Below are 19,257 nucleotides of genomic sequence, written 5' to 3' on the forward strand. Positions count from 1 at the left end.
GGTAAAGCATAATTGTAGAACCTGTCAAAGGTGGGCTTGCAAAAGTCGATGGGATAATTTTCTCAAATAAACAGGTTTTTCCATTGTAGACCATTTAAAATGAAAGACTTAGATATTATTGCAAAAGATTAACTCACAGAGGAAGAGTAATTTTAACGTAATCATATCACTTTCCTTTAAAAGGCTTAACACAATCAAGTGTTTCAAAGAAAAGGTATTTTGGACAAGAGATACAGTTTAAATGTTGCCTGGAATTGTTTAACAATCATATCCTAGTAATGTTCACTTCATGCTACATTGTCACTGATGGTCATGCCATGCAACTATGTATCACACATGGGCTTGTTAATTGTTAGTGGTTTTATGGGAGGCAACCGACAGCTGTGGTCATTTGCGCCATTAGGGATGGATACGAAAGGACGAAGGGTGGAGAGAAACCCGGCATCGGCATTAGCTTACTCTTAACGAAAGGTGCCAAGAGGTCTGCAGCTTAAAAGTCTCTTCTGATGACGGTGTGCCCACTCAACGTGCTCTCCACAAAGCACCTCAACTAGAGATGGGCATACCACTGAAAAATATCTGCCACCTCGAGGATTTGAACCCGGGGCTTCTGGGTGAGAAGCCAGGACGTTAGCTACCGCACCATCCCCATCCCCACTAATTTATTACATCAATTGAAATTGGAAGAGATATAAACAGATATATCTTTGCCTCTGTCAATGCTACACAATGAAATCAATTTTGTTTAGCAATGATGCTTACCAGCAGTATCAGATGAAGGGTTGGTTTGGAAATGAAATGGGAACAAAAATCAAAGTGGGACAAATAACTCAATCCAAATCTTTACTGTGACATGTTTAATATTTCTGAGATTTTACACACACACAAACACACATTTATAACCTTCTCATTTCATTTGGAGATGACGGCAATGATCAAATCATGCTATTCTTTGACAGGTACTTGTGCATAAAGTTCATCAAAAATTTATAAATAGAAAAAATAGATATGATTTAACAAAATATCTGAGCAAACCATCAAAAATGACAAATAAAATGGAGAAATTCAAAATAATTAGTAATTGAGGCATATTCAAAATCTTCGTTGCTGCATTTGATTTCGGCAGTGAGGAGAAAAATAACACCATAACATTTTACTATGCTAACTTTACAGGATCTTTTTCTTCGTGGTCATATTATCACAATTGATGATGAGAATAACTTATATAGATTCTATAAAACTAGTTTCAGCTTAATGTGCATGTATCCAAACCAAATATCACAATTGCGGATGGAAAGAAAAAAAGAGCAGCTATGCACTGACCTCTTTCTTGGTGAAGATAAAAAAATATGAAATCATTCATACATATAAAATCCACACCATACTTTAGAGAATGACTGATCACAGGATACGTATTTGTACATTGTTCTCGTTGATGGCAGAAAATACTTCAGATGATGACATGATGGCAACAATTTATACAAAGTGACCGTGCAGTTATAGTGATTTAATGCAGAGGGAAAGAGCACACATTGACATCAGGCTTGTGTATTAATAAAAATAAATTTGATCAGGGGCCTTTGAAACTCTCTCGAGAATTCTGTTTTCATTTGGAAAAATCTCAACTCAAACTTGTAACAATAAAAAAAAAACATTAGTCGTTACATCCAGGCACACGCCACTGGAGCTTCTTTCCTACCTCATACAAGACTTTCAAAGCAGCAGTAACTTTGCCTTCCTCTTGTAAACGAGAGTGCTCTTGGTAAAGTTGCAATGCTGCTCGGGCATCCTCAATGGAATCATGAGTTACAGACTGAATCTTAACACCTGTTTCAACCAGTAAGTGAAGTAATATGTTATTGGCATAAAATTATTGCCTGTCTTGACAAATTTAATGAACATTTTATTTTATTTTGACAATTTAGTGAACATTTTAATGGCCAGATTTATTGAATTTTTTATATAAAATCAGTGATCCAAAAAAAGGTTTTTTCTCTTCTCATATTTTTATTAGATAATATTTTATGGAAAAAGAGTACTCTTATTTTTTTAGTTTCTCGCAGATGAGAGATAATATATCACTGCGATATACTTTGTCACAAGAAAACTATATCGCAGTGATACACGCCAGCCCTCTCATTTGCATAAATTTAATGACAATAAAACAATTTAATACAATAAATATTAATGTTAATCTTTTATTTTACTACAGTTATTTATCACAGGAATAAGGCTTCCTCAGAATGATCTGCAAACATCTTAGACTTTAAACCCTAAATTAGACATTTTCCACTAACAAAAATTACATAATTGCCAAGGGACTTAACCATTGACAAAATTATAAGAAAAACCGAACTGAATTAGAACTGAACTAAAGCAACATTAAATATTTGAGCTATTCTTTTTTCGCCATCTTCAAATTGATTGATGGACCCAGAAGTGCCATGGACACTAAGAATATTTGACATACTGGTGATTCTGAGTTATCATAAAAATCTCCGCCTCTAATTGAAAAACTAATATTAAATTGTAAAAGCAGATGATTATTGTTTCATACAGTGATGCATAATAATGAGAAAGTCCCAATGAAAGAGAGAATTTAATATTCCACAGAATGTATTTGTTTCGGTACAATCTGTTTAACTGTAACACAGTATCATCAAGTATAAATTTGTACTGAGATACACCTGATATATAAATACATACAGTGCGATGGGTGGGAGTAAGTTGGAGCTAAAATGGAATTACTATTTTGTACAAACCAGTGACCCAAGAAGGTAAAATTGTAGGAATGCAGCGGAAGGGGAAGGTGAGGGAGGATGACAAGAAATCAGGGGGTTGGTAAAATGTGGGCAAGAGAATAATGGTCAAGGAGGGTTGATTGGATAATGAGACGATTCCAGAGGAGGGGCGATGGAACGGGTGTAGTATGGTTGTTGCTCTGATTCAATGATGCAGAGTAATGGGGAGGGGTGGGAAAAAAGTTGTTCAATGCAGTGTTAAACTTGAGTTGGATGAGGCTAAAAGTATTGAGGCTTATAAATAAATAATCAAAAATAAATTATGTGGATCTCTCTTTCACTTGATGGATATACAAAACTTACATGCAGTGAGTGCAGTGCAGCATGCACCACGTCATATTATAGCAATGAGCTTAATAATAACAATCCCAAATGTAACATTCTTTAGCAGAATAATACATATTTTATATATACATATATGTTATATATATACATAAATATAATATATATATGTTTTATATATATATATATATATAATGATCCAAATAGCTGGAGGATGGAGCCAAAATAGATATTACTGACCATATGGGGTAAAACTAACATTAAGTAATCACTGTTAACCAATGAAGTATGGGCCTTCACATATAAGACTGGAAATTTTTTTTACCATAACTTTGGAAATGAAGGTTTCTCATATACCATCTACTACATTATTTATTATTTATACAGTATAAGGTGAAAAATATTGCTATCAAAAAATTGCTCTGCATCATCAAAATCATGGTCATGTGAAGTCTTTAAGTGGAAGTGCAAAGTTTCTTTTTTTACCCTCATCATAAAGGAATTCCACAAAGTTAAGCCTGAAATTGTTATCTTTATTCAGAAAAAGTTACCAAAACTTACCTAAAAAGTGCCAAGCTAGAAAACGTAGAGATACCATTCTATGATGAGGCATATGGAATAGAAGAACTGTATCTATAACTTGTTCAGCGGGAACAACCAGGTTAATTACTCTGTAAGAAAGCAAGTGGTTTAAATTGTAGAGGAAAAACAAAGAACTGAATGCAAGATATTGAACAGGATCTGAACAGAAAACCCATTTTTCCATCAGCAAGGGGTAAAAAAAGAAGTAAGAAACATGCCGTTGAAGAAATATTTTTATATAGTTGTAGATAAATACTTTGTATTGAAGATATTCATCTAATTTTTTATTGTTGAGAGAAGCTTAAAATTATATAAACCATATGTTATGTTCTTTGAAACTAAGTGATAACTAAAAAATTTCTAATACTAATTTCTTCTTTTTCTATACCATATTTGCTGCTCACCGAAAATCATTTTTGAGCCCATGGCCAACAAATTTAACTCCATTATCAACCAGAAAACGAAGTTTCTGATAAGTTGATTTAAGAGTTGTGAGATGTTTTGAGCTAAAATTTGCATCCAAATCTCCAGGTTTGATCCCAGAGAATTTAGTTTTGTAATCAACAACCTGTTCTTGGGTAGATATATAATCGTCAATAAACGGCGTCCCTTCCAATGGCCCCTGCCTAAATCAATAGAAATGGAGCAGGAATTAGTAGGCAGAGTAGGCAAAAAATTAAGACATAAATAAAATTTAGCCAATTTGAATAACTGCTGCAAGGTAGATTTAAAAAATTTAAAGTCAATTAAATTACATCTTAACTTACCCCCTGATACAAGTAATTCGAGCAACAGACATATGTGATGGCTTGATTGTAGACATCTTTCCATCACTTCGAAGCTCAGCTTCTTCCTGATTTAATGTAACGAATTCGGCATCCATTGCAACTATTTCACCTAAAATTCACAATTTTATTTTATCAGAGGACTCACTATGGTACTATAATATTATTTTGGTCATATGTTAAGAATTCATCACAATTAAAAATAAAAGTTCAAAAGTTAAATAAAAGTCCACATTAAATTCACTTTATTATAATGATAGGAAAGTAACACCGACTTTGTGTTTCACAGAACAGACAATTTATTGGTCAACTAGTTTCACTACAGTGTAGTCTCTGCAGAACTGGCCTGGCTGGAGGGAGTCCTGAAGATATTGCAGCATGATGAGACTAGTGGGCCATTGAATTAGATTTTATGTGGAATGCAAAGCCTGTGTTACATTCCTATTACTAAACTGAAATTCCACAAAGTCTTGACCACAACTATCTTTCAAATTAAGAGATTTTCTAGATTTCCAAAACCAATGATTTTGGAATAATGACAGGAATGGAAGGAATTTTGCTTGAAGACTTTACTATATTAATATTGTTTCACTCCCAATAAATGAAAAAGTAGTACTATGTGAGAAATATAGAACCATAATTATAATTGGTAACTATTTATGGGATAATCAGTTGAGGATCAGATAAGGAAGAGGCACACATGAAGCCAAAGCGGTAATAAGGCCACTGAATGAATATTGTACATAAATAGGATGCATTTATTTGCTTTTTGGATTCTGAGAAGGCATCCGAAAATTAATTGGGCACAATTATAGAATATATTAATGAAAATTTGCATAGAGTTCAGACATAATGTATAAATAGGTGAATGTACAGGATAAAAGGTAGAAGCAATAGAATGCTCTATGCATGCAGAAGACATGAGTATGAGGGTGGTCCCAGAAGTACCCAATCCAACAAAGAAAAAACAAAAATTTTGGAAAAAAATGTAATTATTTTTCAACATAATATCCTTTCAGCTTTTCCCAGCGATGTTCAATAAGTTCAATACTCTTTTTATAATGAGAACTGTCTTGCTCCTCAAAATAGCCATTAACTGCGACATCACTTCGTCACGGTTGGGAAATCTTTGACTACTGAGCCATTTTTTTCAAGTTTGCGAACAGAAAATAATACGAGGGGGCCAAAAATGGCAAATAGGGTGCATATGGTAGCAGTTCAAACTTTAATTCAAGAATTTTGGCCAGTGCAATAATGGATTTGTGAGCCCGTGCATTGTCTTGATGAAACAACACTTTCTTCTTAGCCAAATACGGCCAATTTTGCTTGAATTCTTTGCTCAAACGTGGCAATAAGTTTGCATAATACTTGCCGTTGATAGTTTTCTCTTTTTCAAGATAGTAAATGAAAATTATCCCACCTGCACCCCAAAAAACCGACGCCATGACCTTGGCTGCAGATGAAATGGTCTTCCTTTCTTTGGAGCCAATTCTCCCTTTTGACTCCATTGTTTTGATTGTTCTTTTGTCTTGGGTGTGAAGCAATGGAGCTATACATCTAGGGTTATGAAATGGTGCAAAAATTCTGCTTTATTGCTGTGAAACTTTGCTAAACATTCAATTGAAACATCTTCACGACACTGGTTTTGCTCTCATGTGAGCAAATGCTCCATCTTGCACATAGCTTTCTCCTGTTCAAATTTTCAGTTAATATGCGATGTACTGCACTTTTTGAAATGCCTACTATGTCTCCTATCTCGTGCACTTTCAGTCGACGATCACCCGGGATCACCTTGTGGATATTCTTCACCGTTTCTGGAGTCAACACCTCATTTGGTCGTCCAATGTGATGCTCGTAGTGACAGCTTGTACGGCCTCGTTTAAACTGTGCCTCCCGATGTTTTACTGTTGTTAATGAAGGAGCAGACTCACCCAGAGTAGAATCCAGTTCAGCTTTTATATTGGTCGGGCTGAGACCTTTCAAATAAAAGTATTGTACCACATAACGATAACCAATTTTCTTCATTTTCATAAATTACCTGACAACATACACTATTGATGGCTACCAAACAAATAATAAACAATGTGGCATCATCACACTTCAAACAATTGCTATATAGATTACGTGCTTTCTATTACAGTGATATTTTTCAAACAACTACCACCATCTCTATGTCAGGCCGGGTACTTATGAGACCACCCACGTATATTGAATGGAAAGGAAAATTATCTAAAACCTGTACAATTTTCGGGTCACACAGATATGTATAGAATTTAAGGATGGTAGTGATAGGAGGGATAGGTAGGAGGGATTTAACAGGGCTGCTAACTATAACCTATGCTTTTTAATGCAATATGCAGGGGAAATGTTGAAAGAGGTAGGTATGAAAGTAGGTGGGGAATTATTAAAATTAAATCAAGCTATAGCCAGTCAGTTGGCCAGATAAATCACTGCTTTCTGCATAACAAAACCAGTGTGATAAGTATGAATTTGATTTAACCATGAGAGAGTAAAAGCAATAAGATTTAAAATAAATACAATGGCTAAGTTAAACATGATAGTTGGGCAGTATAAAATAGTGCAGCTAAAAGACTAGTGTAGCCAGTTTTTTGGGATGAAAATTAGGAAACAGTTAATAAGAGTAAATGAGGAATTCCACTAGGTAAAAAAGTTTTTACAAATGAGAGAGTTGATATCATCAACTATGAGGCAAAACATAATGAAAAGTTATCAAAAACCTTCTCCATGTATCAATATCATTTTTAATGCAAGCAAATTCTAATAAAATATTGGTGATGGTTTGAAATATGCAATGAAATAGAAATTTGCATATTGGCATAAAATTTTAAAACTTCTCATATTTTGATTTGAACAACTTTGCTCATAATAAAAGAAGATAACACCTGACTTTAAACATTACACATCAAATGTTTTCTTCTTGGCTAAAAAAATAAGAAATGATAAGAGTCAAACCTTCCGATGGCATTTCATCTGCTGCTAATGGTGTGAATGTTATCATTTTGCGGCCTCCATTTCGTGCCAAGCATTTGTCTTCTCCAAAAACATCCAAGGAAATAGGATTATGAATTGGAGAAACAAAATCTGAAGGGAGGTCACTGCGCATCCAATAGAGGACACAAGGAATTTTCCATTCCAGGTTGAACCATACAACTTCCGGTGCTACTATTGGCATGATACTGAAATGTTTTCAAATTCATCAAAATTCATTCATTCATTCTTCTTGATTATGAATTAAATTTTCTGGTACAACACATCCAAAGCATAAAAACATGAACAATTCTTGTTAAATAATACAATAGTTATTCATTTCACACATTCACAACACAGTTGTTCCAATGAACTTAATGAAAAATTATACAGCTTAGACAAGGAATGGTTGCAAGTGGTATGATGGTCAACTGAGGATAAGCTGATTTAATTTATAATGACCATGTTTGTGTGATGTAGGGATACTTCCAATGACATTAAATAACATGCAATCCAGTATAGTACATATATACAGGCATCAATAGCACTGGCTTTAAACTACTAGCCTGCAATAAATGAATTGAAGTAGCAGCAATGAGATTTACATATTCACTGAGGTTATGCCGCACCAAGAGGCCCAGTTGCATTGAAAAATAATTGTGTGGCTGCTCTAATCAGGGAACTAAGTGATTTCACCACTGATTCACTGGTTACTTCTGCCATATTGCCCAGATTGACTAGTGTAGAAAATTTTCTTTATTTGATCTGAAGTGATTGCTACATATTTGAAATGGCATTAAATATAACTGAGTCACTAAGACAATGTAAAAAACACATGGCTCAAAAGTTAACTTACCTGAAATCATTGAAAATGTACCATTGGCTGACAGGGGAGCCAACAGAACGTATATGGTAGCCAGGCCCAGCTTTTACAAGGGCCACTAAGTGGTTCTTTTTATCTTTAGTACTAGCTTGATCTTGTATATGACATACCACTGAACAAAGATCATAAACCACAGTCTGAATGATTCGACCCCTTTTGGCTTCATTTCCTTTATTTGTATTTTCTCCATCTGATTTGTCATTACTTGCCTCTGTTTCTTCATCAATCTATTATGAGTATTCCAAATATAGAAGAGGTTAGGCACGAAAACTTTCATTGGAAATTATGAAGTTATCAAGTACTCTGACACAGCATTTCATTTACCAATTAAGTTTCACTGAGTATTAGAGTAAAAGTACAAAATAAAATTTTTATAAGCATAATTGAAAAGTTATACTAATTAACTCCACTATATGTTGAATATTAAAAGTATGGTAATGCAAAATTATAACAGACTTGTGTTTCACAGGCCACCAATGATTCAGTAACAACCAAATAAAAATGCTTACAATTAAAGAGAGCAGTATTATTTTCTGGCATACATTTTTAGCTTGACATATTGACTAAGCTCATCTTAAGGAAATGCCACGACTGTTGTTAATATATCTGCCAGGTATGCAATACAGAATCAGAACTATTAGCCATCATAATGGTGAGATATGAATTACTATTATTACTACTAATGCTCCAGATTTTTCCTCCAGGATACTTATGTCACCTAATTCTCATATGTTATATTATGTGGGTGGTACAGTAAGTCCTTAGAAAAAAACTATTTTTTTAAGCATTTTTTTTTATTTTTCAACATTATCTCCTTTCAATTCCAAACATTTATTGAAGCATTTTTCCAATTTTTTAAGCCGTCTAAAAAGTAGGATTTTGGAAGCTCCTCAAAATAGGCATTTGTTTGATCGATTACTTCCATGTTAGACGTAAACCTTCGTCTGCCAAGCCATTTCTTCAAGTCTGGAAATAAGAAATGGTGACTGGGGGGCAAATCTGGTGAATACGGTGGATGTTGTAATAATTGGAGCTTTAATTCCATAATTTTGGCCATTGCGACTGCGCAGGTGTGCACCCGTGCATTGTCTTGATGAAAGAGAATCTTTTTCTTTTTCAGATGAGGATGCTTTTCATTGATTTCTTTGCTCAGCCATTCCAATAATGAAGCATAATACTCTCCTGTTATCATTGTTCCCTATTTCAAGTGATCAAAGCACATGATTCCGCGAGCATCCCAAAAGACTGTGGCCATAACCTTACCGGCCGACTTGATCGCCTTCGCCTTCAAAAATCCACTGTTTTGACTGTTGCTTCGTCTCTGGGGTGTAGTGGTGTAGCCATGTTTCATCAACAGTTATATGTCGACGCAGAAACTTATCAGGATTGCGATGGAAAAGCACCAAAACAACCTCAGAGTTGACCACACGATTGCGTTTATTCTCTGATGTGAGTGAATGCAATCGTGTGGGATTTATTCTCCGCTGTGAGATTTTTTCATGCCCAATTTTTCGTGCAAAATTGAAGCTACTGTACCTTGTGATATGCCTATGGTTTCTACTATTTCTCGCACTTTGAGTCATCGATCACTTAAAATCATATTGTGGATTTTGTCAATCATTTCAGGGGTAGACACCTTTACGGGGTGTTCGGATCTGCATTCATCTTTTGTGGATGTGCGACCACGTTTAAACTCATTCACTCAATTGTAAACAGTTGCAAACACAGGAGCAGATGTGCCATGAACTTAGTCTAACTCAGTTTTTATTACTTTTGGCATCAACCCTTTCAAATACAAGGGTTTAATCACTGCTCGAAACTCATTTTTATCCATTTTTATAGACAAATTAAAGTTGTTTACTTCAACCGATGACAGCAATGAAACTATAAAACAGATACAGTTGACACTTTAACAGCTGACTAGTTAGGAGTGTTATTTAATGGAAAAAATTTATTTTTGATACTACGAGCACCATCTCCTGGATTTTCTGAGGACTTATTGTACCACCCTTGTAACATAGAGATAGTATCCAAATCTCTGGTTTCTTAGATGACTTATCAGATCACTAGTCTGTTCTGCTCTGTCATGAAAAGTGAACCTCTTTATAAGGCTCAACACTTTTCTTATGGAACTAATATAGAGATGCAATTTTCTGTGTATCACTGTAAATGGCATATCATAGGATCCCAGTAAAACTGCTTTTTATATGATAAAAGGATTTTACTTTCTTCAGTTATAACCAAGTGTTCAAACGGCAAGATATACATTAGAGAATTATTAACACCAACATTCACCATCGAGATTTCATGCAATTGATAATTAAAGTACTCTTGTTTTATGCTAACTGCAATGGAAATCATGTTGTGTAAAATTTATACACTTTAAGGAAGAGTTAGTGGGGAAAGTCACAGCAGTTCTAGCCATTAATTTTTAAAAAAGCACATACAAGTATACACAAATTGTTAGAAAAAAATGGAAAGTAAGTAATGTAATACACCACACATATTCCGCTCATCACCAATGAGAAATCAATAGAAAGTGAAAATTTTAAAAATATCAATGAAGAAATTGGAAAAACCAATACTTTTTTTTACCTTTTGCACTTCTGGTTTTGTTTTGCTGTTAACATTTTGAGGTGCATCAATTTTTCTAATTTTTAAGCATCCACCCTCCATCAAATCAATCTGGATGTGAAGAGGCAGCCATGAGTTTGTGTAGTATAGATGTGAACTTGATGTTGCCTTAGTTTCTGAATAGGAAAAGAATGTAATTCGAACACTACTTCAATTTGGTCATTCAAGCACAAAAAATATCATTCTTAAAAAATTAAATTTAGCTAATTTTAAGAGGGTCGGGGGAGAATAAGGACTTAGGTTTAAGTTGAGTAAATTATTATTATTTAAGTTTAATCAGCCACATTTTTTGCTCTTATAGTTTTTCATAATACACCAAAGTAAGCTGGACTAATTATATTTTGTGCCCATGCTAAAAACGTATTTCAAATCATAAAATTTGATTTCAACTGGAAAAAATTGTGATAACTATTCATGCAGTTAGGAAGTGAGGTCCTTAAACTTCTCTATCTTCAACATAGAAAGTAATGAAAAATATGCAACAAAAGATTTTTATAAGGTCTCATTTTTTTTAGGGTTTCAATATTTAATGAAGCAAACTACAGGGCATATTCGAAAAATAAAGGGCAGTTTGGTCACAAAATGTTTTTATTGATGGTTTTAGTTTTCCACTAAAATACTTCTCTTTTCTACATAATCACCATTCACTTCTAAGCACTTTTTGTAACACTGCACCAGCTTCATAAATCCCTCGGCATAAAAGTTCCCCACCCAGAAGTTTAACTAGTTGACAATGAATGTCTTGAGTTCCTCAGTGATTACAAACCATTGGTCTGGATACTCGGCCTGTCAATCTGCTCTTCATCATGCACATTTGTGCGGCCGTTTAAGTCTTGACACAATTGTCTAACCTTTACACATTACTGAAGATCCATAAAACATGCACAACTCCCAATGAATTTAGGCAGCTAATGATCCTTATACACACAAAAATCGAATCACACTATGCACTTTGAAACTGGTGGAAGCAATGATTTTCACAGACATTGTCATCTTCATTCACCGACAGGCAAATTACTACGGAAACAAAGCAATAAATTCAATGGCTTCAGAAACATTCAATAGATGGTGCTGCTTGGATGCAACTTTGATCTGACCTGCCAATATTTTAATATTAGAAATTGGCCCTTTTTGAATATGTTTCGTATGTATGCATTTTTCAACTAAAACATAGATACAACAGGGCTAATGGATTTATACGAGGGTAATTTGAAAAGTTCTTGGAATGGACTAGAAATAAACGGCTTACCACAGGGAAACTTTTTTATTTTTCAATGTAGTCTCCCCGTACACAAATGCAATTGGTCCATGATGCTCCAACGTCAAAAATTAGATTCTTTTAGGTCTGCAAGATACCAATCCACTTCAGCTATTGGTTGTTTGTTTGAAGAGAATCTCTGTCTACCAAGGCAAATTTTGACCTTAGGGAGGACATGGAAATCTGATGGAGTCAAATCAAGCCAATAAGGTGGGTGTAGCAACAATTCGTATCTTAGTTCACGTATTTTTGCCATGGCAACAATGTGTGTGTGGGCGTGCATTGTCTTGATGAAAGATTACTTTCTTTCTTGTCAAATCTGGTCTTTTTTTTATGTATCTTTTGCTGTTGTTGGTCCAGGAGGTTAGTGTAGTATTATCCAGTAATGGTTTGACCGGTGGAAAAATAAACTATTAGAAGAATCCCTTTCACATCCCAGAAAACTGAAGCCATCACCTTTCTAGCCTTTGCTTGACTTGGTGGTGGTGAATCAACATGTTTCCAACGTTTTGACTGCTGTTTTGTCTCTGGCTTCCTAAATTTCATCTGTGGCCACAAACCGGTGCAGGAAATCTTGTTGGTTGCTCTTAAGATGGGTCAAACATTGTTTGGAAATTTCCATTCTTTTGGGTTTGTGATCCTGCATCAGGAGTCGCGGCACCCATCTAGTACATAATATTCTTTTCATATCCAATCCCACTGTTAAAATGTGATATGCCCATTCAGATTACATCCCTATAGATCCAGCAACACTTGCACTTTCAGTCAGCAATCCTCAATGACCATTTTAAGCACTTTTGCAATTATTTCAGAGGTAGTGGTACATTTTGGCTGACCACTACATGGCTCATCATCTAAGCCGCCCCAATCAAACTCGTTTGCCTACTTGGCAACAGTTGAATATGAAGGAGCAGTATTCTCTAGATTGTTCTGAAAGGCACGTGGCACGTTTCAGCCACTTTATTACTAACACATAAAATTATCATTACCCATTATGATTATAATAATATATCATTTTATGTAATTGATGATGGATAAGCGAGCCAAAATATCTTTTTAACTAGTTAAATAAAATTTTACTCATGTATTTGGTGGAAAAAATTCTTCTCATCAACCAGTATTTATTGTCCAGAAAATGTTCAACCTATATTTATTGTTAACCAAAGCAAGCTGAACACTATCAGATGTAGATTATTTTAAAATTCATCCACCCAGAGTTGGGAGTGTAAGAACCAAAATTTGGAGAAACTATTCAGTTAAAAAAAAATTGCTGTCTCAGGCATAACTTTATGGAATTTGCATAACATATTGAAATGAAATAATTGACTTTGAAAGTGTGTGGAATTGCAAAGTCAATTATTTCATTTCATTTCAATGCTCAGTTTTAGTTTGAATGATAATATTAGACACAGGAAGAAACTTCTCAGACTCCTCATGAATTATGATGGTAAAAAGAAACTTTACACTTCCACAATAAAGATTTAATATTAAATGTGAAATATTAAATTTTTATTGTGGAAGTATAGAGTTTCCTTTTACCCTCATAATGAAGGAATTCCACAATGTTAAACCTGAAACTGTTATGTCCCTCATCAATTGTTAAGAAACAGCATTAATGCAAATAGCGGGAGACAGGATGGAGCTACAAGTAGCGTTGCAAAATTTATAAAGGCTAAATCTTTATAAGAGCTCCAAGGAATATCTAGGTAATATAAAATGAAGGCGGTTCAGACTATAGAATTTAAACATTCATCCTTTTAAGGTTAATGCATCAAAGAAAGACATCAGCAAAAAAGATTTAATGGTAATAATATTGTTCAACATTTGCAGTGGCATTTAAGACCCTTACACCCATGCTCAGGGCTTACTCTGCTTTTGTGTGAAAAAATATGCAAAAAGGGGCATAGAATGGTGGTTTAAATGAATTATGCTCCTGATTACAGTTTCCTGTGCAGTGGTTTTTTACTACGACAATTTCAGCTGAGACAATATTCACTTCCCAATACATGTACTGGGTAATGGTTTGTCCTAAGGAAAGCAAAACTCTTCAATTACGTTTCATTATAACAAAATTTTAGGTAAAGGGTGTGTACTATAATGATAAGAGTATGTGGCAACTATTTCCTACAGTGAATAGGATGGTGATAAAATGTCAATTGACATGAAAGAATTGTTGATTAAATGAAATTTCAATCTCACCTGTTCTCCCTGAATGCCTAAAACGGCAACCAGCTCTGGTACAATTGGCACCGTAGCGACACTGCTTCACATTTGGATTCACTTGTTCTTCATTGTTGCAATTGTTTTGCTGAGCTTTCTGGACAAGTAAATCCATTTGGGTCTGCCAGAATGTCTTGTCCTAAAAAAATTGCCATAGAAAAAATTGTATTGCTTAAAATAATTAACGCAAGAGTATACATAGCCAAAAGAAAAATATTCATATATATTCCTACAATTACACTCCTATTGGCATTATGACCAAAGGAATTAATCTCCCCAATATATGAATGAATTAATTAATCATATCATCATATCATTAAGTTATTCATATTTTCCAAGGTCAAAGAAATTCACTGCCCCACAACAATGTATAATTTATGAACACACATTATCAGAAATGAATAATTGCAAATAAATGTGCCATTGGGCTCATCTTATGGTATTGTACCAAATATTGGCTGAGTGAGATTGATTAACTTGTAAAGCAAGGATCCACTACATGCTCAGTGATACTAAAATTTTACCCAGAAAAGGGAAGTTCATTTTCTTCTTCAAATAATCGATGAATATTAAGTAAGTTCACCTTCTGACTCTCCATCCCACAGTTATTGACAAGAACATTTGGAAGTGCTTGTATTCTTCTTGATTGATGTGTGGGTTGATATCTAGAGCAGTGATCACACCATGCAGGTGTAGTCTGTTCAGGGCACAGACTTTGATGAAGTATATCAGAAAAATTGTATTCTTTGTTATTTTTTCCTGAAAAAGGATAAAGAAAAATTGCAATTGATGAGTAGCAAAACGTTATGATAGAAAAATATTCTTTGAAATGAAACACACAAGATGAGCTCGGAAACATTAGTACCCTTATTAATTTTGTATCATGCTGCCTGGCTAAAAGGCGAGTCCTACCAAGGGATATTACAAGCTTTACGGCCACACTCTCTACGACTGCAATATAACAATTTCCAGCATTGCAACACCCTTGTATTGGAACATATGCTGCCTAAAATCGGGAATTTCTTTTATTTGGAAAAAAATAGTGTTTTTTTCCATCACTCAACTCAAGTTGTTTCCAGAACCTAAAAGGTCAAGGAATGTTTTCCAACTCACACATGATCTTATAATTTTAGTCCAACTTATGACTTAAATGGTCACTGCCTTACTGAGCAATGTGAAGAGGATTAACAAAATGAATGAATATCTGAATGAATAATGATAACCTGAGGAAAATGAAAATGAGAGGAATCTCTGTCACAGCTCATCATCTCCATGATTTTTCTATGAGTTGTTCTTTTGTTCCTATTTGGTTCTAGAGTTTTAAAGCCTGGTTGTAGTGTGCACACTTTTTACAGATACCAATGGCTCCAAGAGTGGGATTCTTCAAAATAGAAATAATGGAGTGTCTTTAAAATATTTTTCTAATCCAGTATGAAACTTATGACCTGATGTTTCACAACAAGAGATCAATTCACTTTAATTTATACAAAATTCTGATAGAACTAAATGGAAAAAGAACACGCTTTTAAATTTCAAAAGCAGAATTACCTGTTGACAGGTCAGGATATATCAGGTTGCATAGCAATAGAGAAGACTCTTTAATAACTTCCTTTCCACATTTAAGGCACTTATTTATATTTTTAAGCCTTGTTCCAAACAGTCTACTTATGTCTGTTTCTTCATTGGGATTCTCTTCGCCAATTTCTGGCTTGTCCTTGCTTTTTTTTCCTGAGAAATAGAACAAAAACATTTTATGGAAATTGGCAGGATAAACAAAATGCAGTTTTCCAAAAAAGCAAAATTGTAATAGGATGTCAAGAATATCATAAAATAACCACCAATAAAAAATGCGGCATATAATACCCAGTTCATTTTTTTTGCAACAATAGTTTCACAAAGATCAATTCATAACTCCACACACAAGTGCATGCACTGCACTAATACGAAGCTCTGAATTTTTCAGAATAGATAATAAGTATTGTCAAACTTTTGTAACACTTGGTGGTGAACTTATTATTAATTGATGATGGATCAGTCACATTCTTTTTCAGTTTTGGCACTGGTTTAATTCTTAGCTTCAGTTCTCAGAACTGATTCTGAAAGTTTCATCGAATGGATACGTATCCATTCAGGTACATATTTCATCAGCCATGTGCGCTCAAATTTTCCAGAATGCCATTCTCATGAAATACAAATGAATCGTGTTAGCCCAATAAAAATTAATGATTGCCTAGAATTATGAAGACTTCATTGAGTCTCTTCTTTCCTTAAGTAAAAATGATGGTATATCTTTACAGAAATGATATGAAATGCTTATACACATTTAAATAGCTTCCATCCACAATATAGAATTAATAACACAGCAATAACTATTGTGCCAATGATCATATAAAAACAATAAAAATAAAATATTGGAGAAAGAAAAAAAATCCTGTACTGATATTCAACTATAGGTAAACGGAAGGTCACTGATCAGATCTACAGAATCAATGATGAGAGGCTTTTCAATGGGATTTTTCAGTACACACATATTTAACTTAGTGTGTTCCTTTTCTGGCATTACATTTCTTTTTGTTCAGTCATAATCTGGTTACATATGAAACAGAAAAATGATCATGAAATATTTAAAAACTCTCATAAACAGTACTTGTAACCTGTAACTTGTACCTGTAACAGTACTTGTGTAAACTGAAAATGCACAGAAAATAATTTGTTTCTGAATTTCAGAAATTAGGGAGCGGATATGCCAAGCAATATAATCTTTAAAGTCTTCCTTAAAGAATATGCCCCCTCTCCTCCAAAAGCTTAAATGATGCCCTAGGGCAAAATTAATTCTGTTAATGTATTAAATGTTATCAATGGTCCAGATGGAAGATGGATGAATTATCATAATGAATGTGATAATGAATTGTTCCTATCAAAATCCATATCAGTACATAGCAATCTTAATAATGGTACATATAAAATGATTGCTGGTTTAATGATAATTCACTTAATGACACATCACCTTTTCCCAATTACAACACTTTTGTTAGAAGGACATAGTGCTGTCCTTTCATACAAAGAGCTAGAGTCAAGGTGATAAAATTGCATCAAAAGTAAAGAGAGTAATTGACATTCATACTCTCATCAGATCCATTTTCTTTATCTTCATCAGGGTTTAGTTTATCAGGTTTGTGCTGCTGGTCACCGGAAATTGAGGGAAAATCTTTTTCTTTGTAAACAAATTGATCGTGTAGAACAGGAGATTCAGACCGCAAGTACATCTGTTGGGTTTCATACTGCTTCCTTTTTCTCTCCTCCAGGATTTCAAAATGCATCTGATGCAGTATGAACCTATTCCAGCTCTAGAAGAAAATAAAATAACATTACAGAACTAAATAGTTCCTTTAATAGAATTAGGGAAAAAACCCTTATATTTATCACTAATGTATTAATACCATGTTTGGCTATTTTTTTATAGATTGGCAACATATAAAACCAACCAAGGCTGGCGTCAAGGCAGCGCAGCCTCGCATTTTTAGATCACACACTTATGTGGCCCCATAACCTTCTTGGATTTGCATTTGCGCCATTGAGAACATGTTAATATGGAAAAATGTAAAAAGGGTAAAAAAAGTATACAAGCATCCCAACGAAGTTGCCACTGAGATAAATCACTATTTTGTGCAGCACAAAGCAACAACTCTAAAATGGTATCAGTAGAAATTTTCAGTCCACCCATAGGCTTGCCAACTTTTTTGCATGAAGGATATAAATTTTGATAAGGAATTAACTAAGCAGACGAGATCAAAATTCAAAGTTTGATTGAAAATTGTACAGAATCACTGAACAGGACCACCAACAGCAGAGAGTGTACAGAGTTTATTATTCGCACAGGTAAGATATTTAAAATTTATTTACTTTTAATAATTATATGAATCTGAAACTTAAGATTCTACAGAGAATCTTGAGAAAATATTTAAACATTGAATTTCATTTATCTTAAACCTTAGCCAATCTGTATGTAGGGGGATGAAATGGAGCTGCAAAGTATAAAGAATGCATTAGTTGCATTAATAAAAGAAGAAATAAAAATTAATCCATTTTTGCTATATTTTCAGTGGCTAAATATGTATTTTCATGCATAGTAAAAGTGTATCCAAATCTGCAAATCCCTTTAGACAACCTAGGGCCACATATAATGCATAGTTTGAACATTAGGCTCAATAATATTCTCCTCTGGTGACCATAAATTCTTCATGGGGAAAAGTACTCATATTTTACACGTTAAGTAGGCTTGTACAACAGAAAACTTTCATTAATTTCCCATTTTAGTCTCCTGCTAAGGGACATGGGATTAGACTTATTCCCTTGATATGTGAATTACATTAATATCTTAATTTTTTCCCAGTGGGTTGGGTTGTGAATATAATTTCTTTGTTTCTCTTGTATCTCTCATCCTAATTATGCTAATGATCATAGACTGTTCTGTTTTTGATAATAAATTTAAATGTATTGGCAGCATCCATTTGCATTACATTCTTAAGTCCTAATTCAAAATAGCACTTCTCCTCCTTAACTTCTCCATTTGAACATTTTCCTGCCATTCCGTCAATAAAGCCCAGTTCTAACAAGCAGCCGTCAAAATGCTAATACCAAATGTGTTTTCCCCACATCAGGTCTGATTCATAGATGTATTAGTCAAACTGGATGCATTTTGTGCTTGATTTCATGAAAATCTTAGATAAAGAAGAATGTTCACCTATAAACAAAGAATACAAATGGTTGGACTAAGAGATATTATTCACAAGCACTATTTGAATCTTCCCTATCATTCCATCA

The 19,257-nt window shown here is 34.1% G+C and overlaps 1 protein-coding gene across 1 annotated transcript in view; it reads right to left on the reverse strand.

Moving 5' to 3' along the window:
• Positions 1-852: 852 nt before the first annotated feature.
• The window catches only part of PAN2 (PAN2-PAN3 deadenylation complex catalytic subunit PAN2), a 34,593-nt gene continuing 16,188 nt past the window's right edge, over positions 853-19,257 (reverse strand). Inside the window, exons 13-23 of the mRNA XM_071590278.1 lie at positions 17,558-17,780; positions 15,982-16,161; positions 15,017-15,192; positions 14,413-14,572; positions 10,917-11,071; positions 8,295-8,548; positions 7,424-7,647; positions 4,433-4,562; positions 4,070-4,291; positions 3,645-3,754; positions 853-1,827 (exon numbers count right to left, since the gene is read on the reverse strand). Of these exons, the coding sequence (XP_071446379.1) occupies positions 1,655-1,827; positions 3,645-3,754; positions 4,070-4,291; positions 4,433-4,562; positions 7,424-7,647; positions 8,295-8,548; positions 10,917-11,071; positions 14,413-14,572; positions 15,017-15,192; positions 15,982-16,161; positions 17,558-17,780 (2,007 nt within the window). The 3' untranslated portion in view covers positions 853-1,654. The remainder of the gene's footprint in view (positions 1,828-3,644; positions 3,755-4,069; positions 4,292-4,432; positions 4,563-7,423; positions 7,648-8,294; positions 8,549-10,916; positions 11,072-14,412; positions 14,573-15,016; positions 15,193-15,981; positions 16,162-17,557; positions 17,781-19,257) is intronic.

This window comes from Hetaerina americana, unplaced genomic scaffold, assembly GCF_022747635.1.
Source record: "Hetaerina americana unplaced genomic scaffold, ioHetAmer1.1.p SCAF_4, whole genome shotgun sequence".
In the NCBI taxonomy this organism is placed as follows: domain Eukaryota; kingdom Metazoa; phylum Arthropoda; class Insecta; order Odonata; family Calopterygidae; genus Hetaerina; species Hetaerina americana.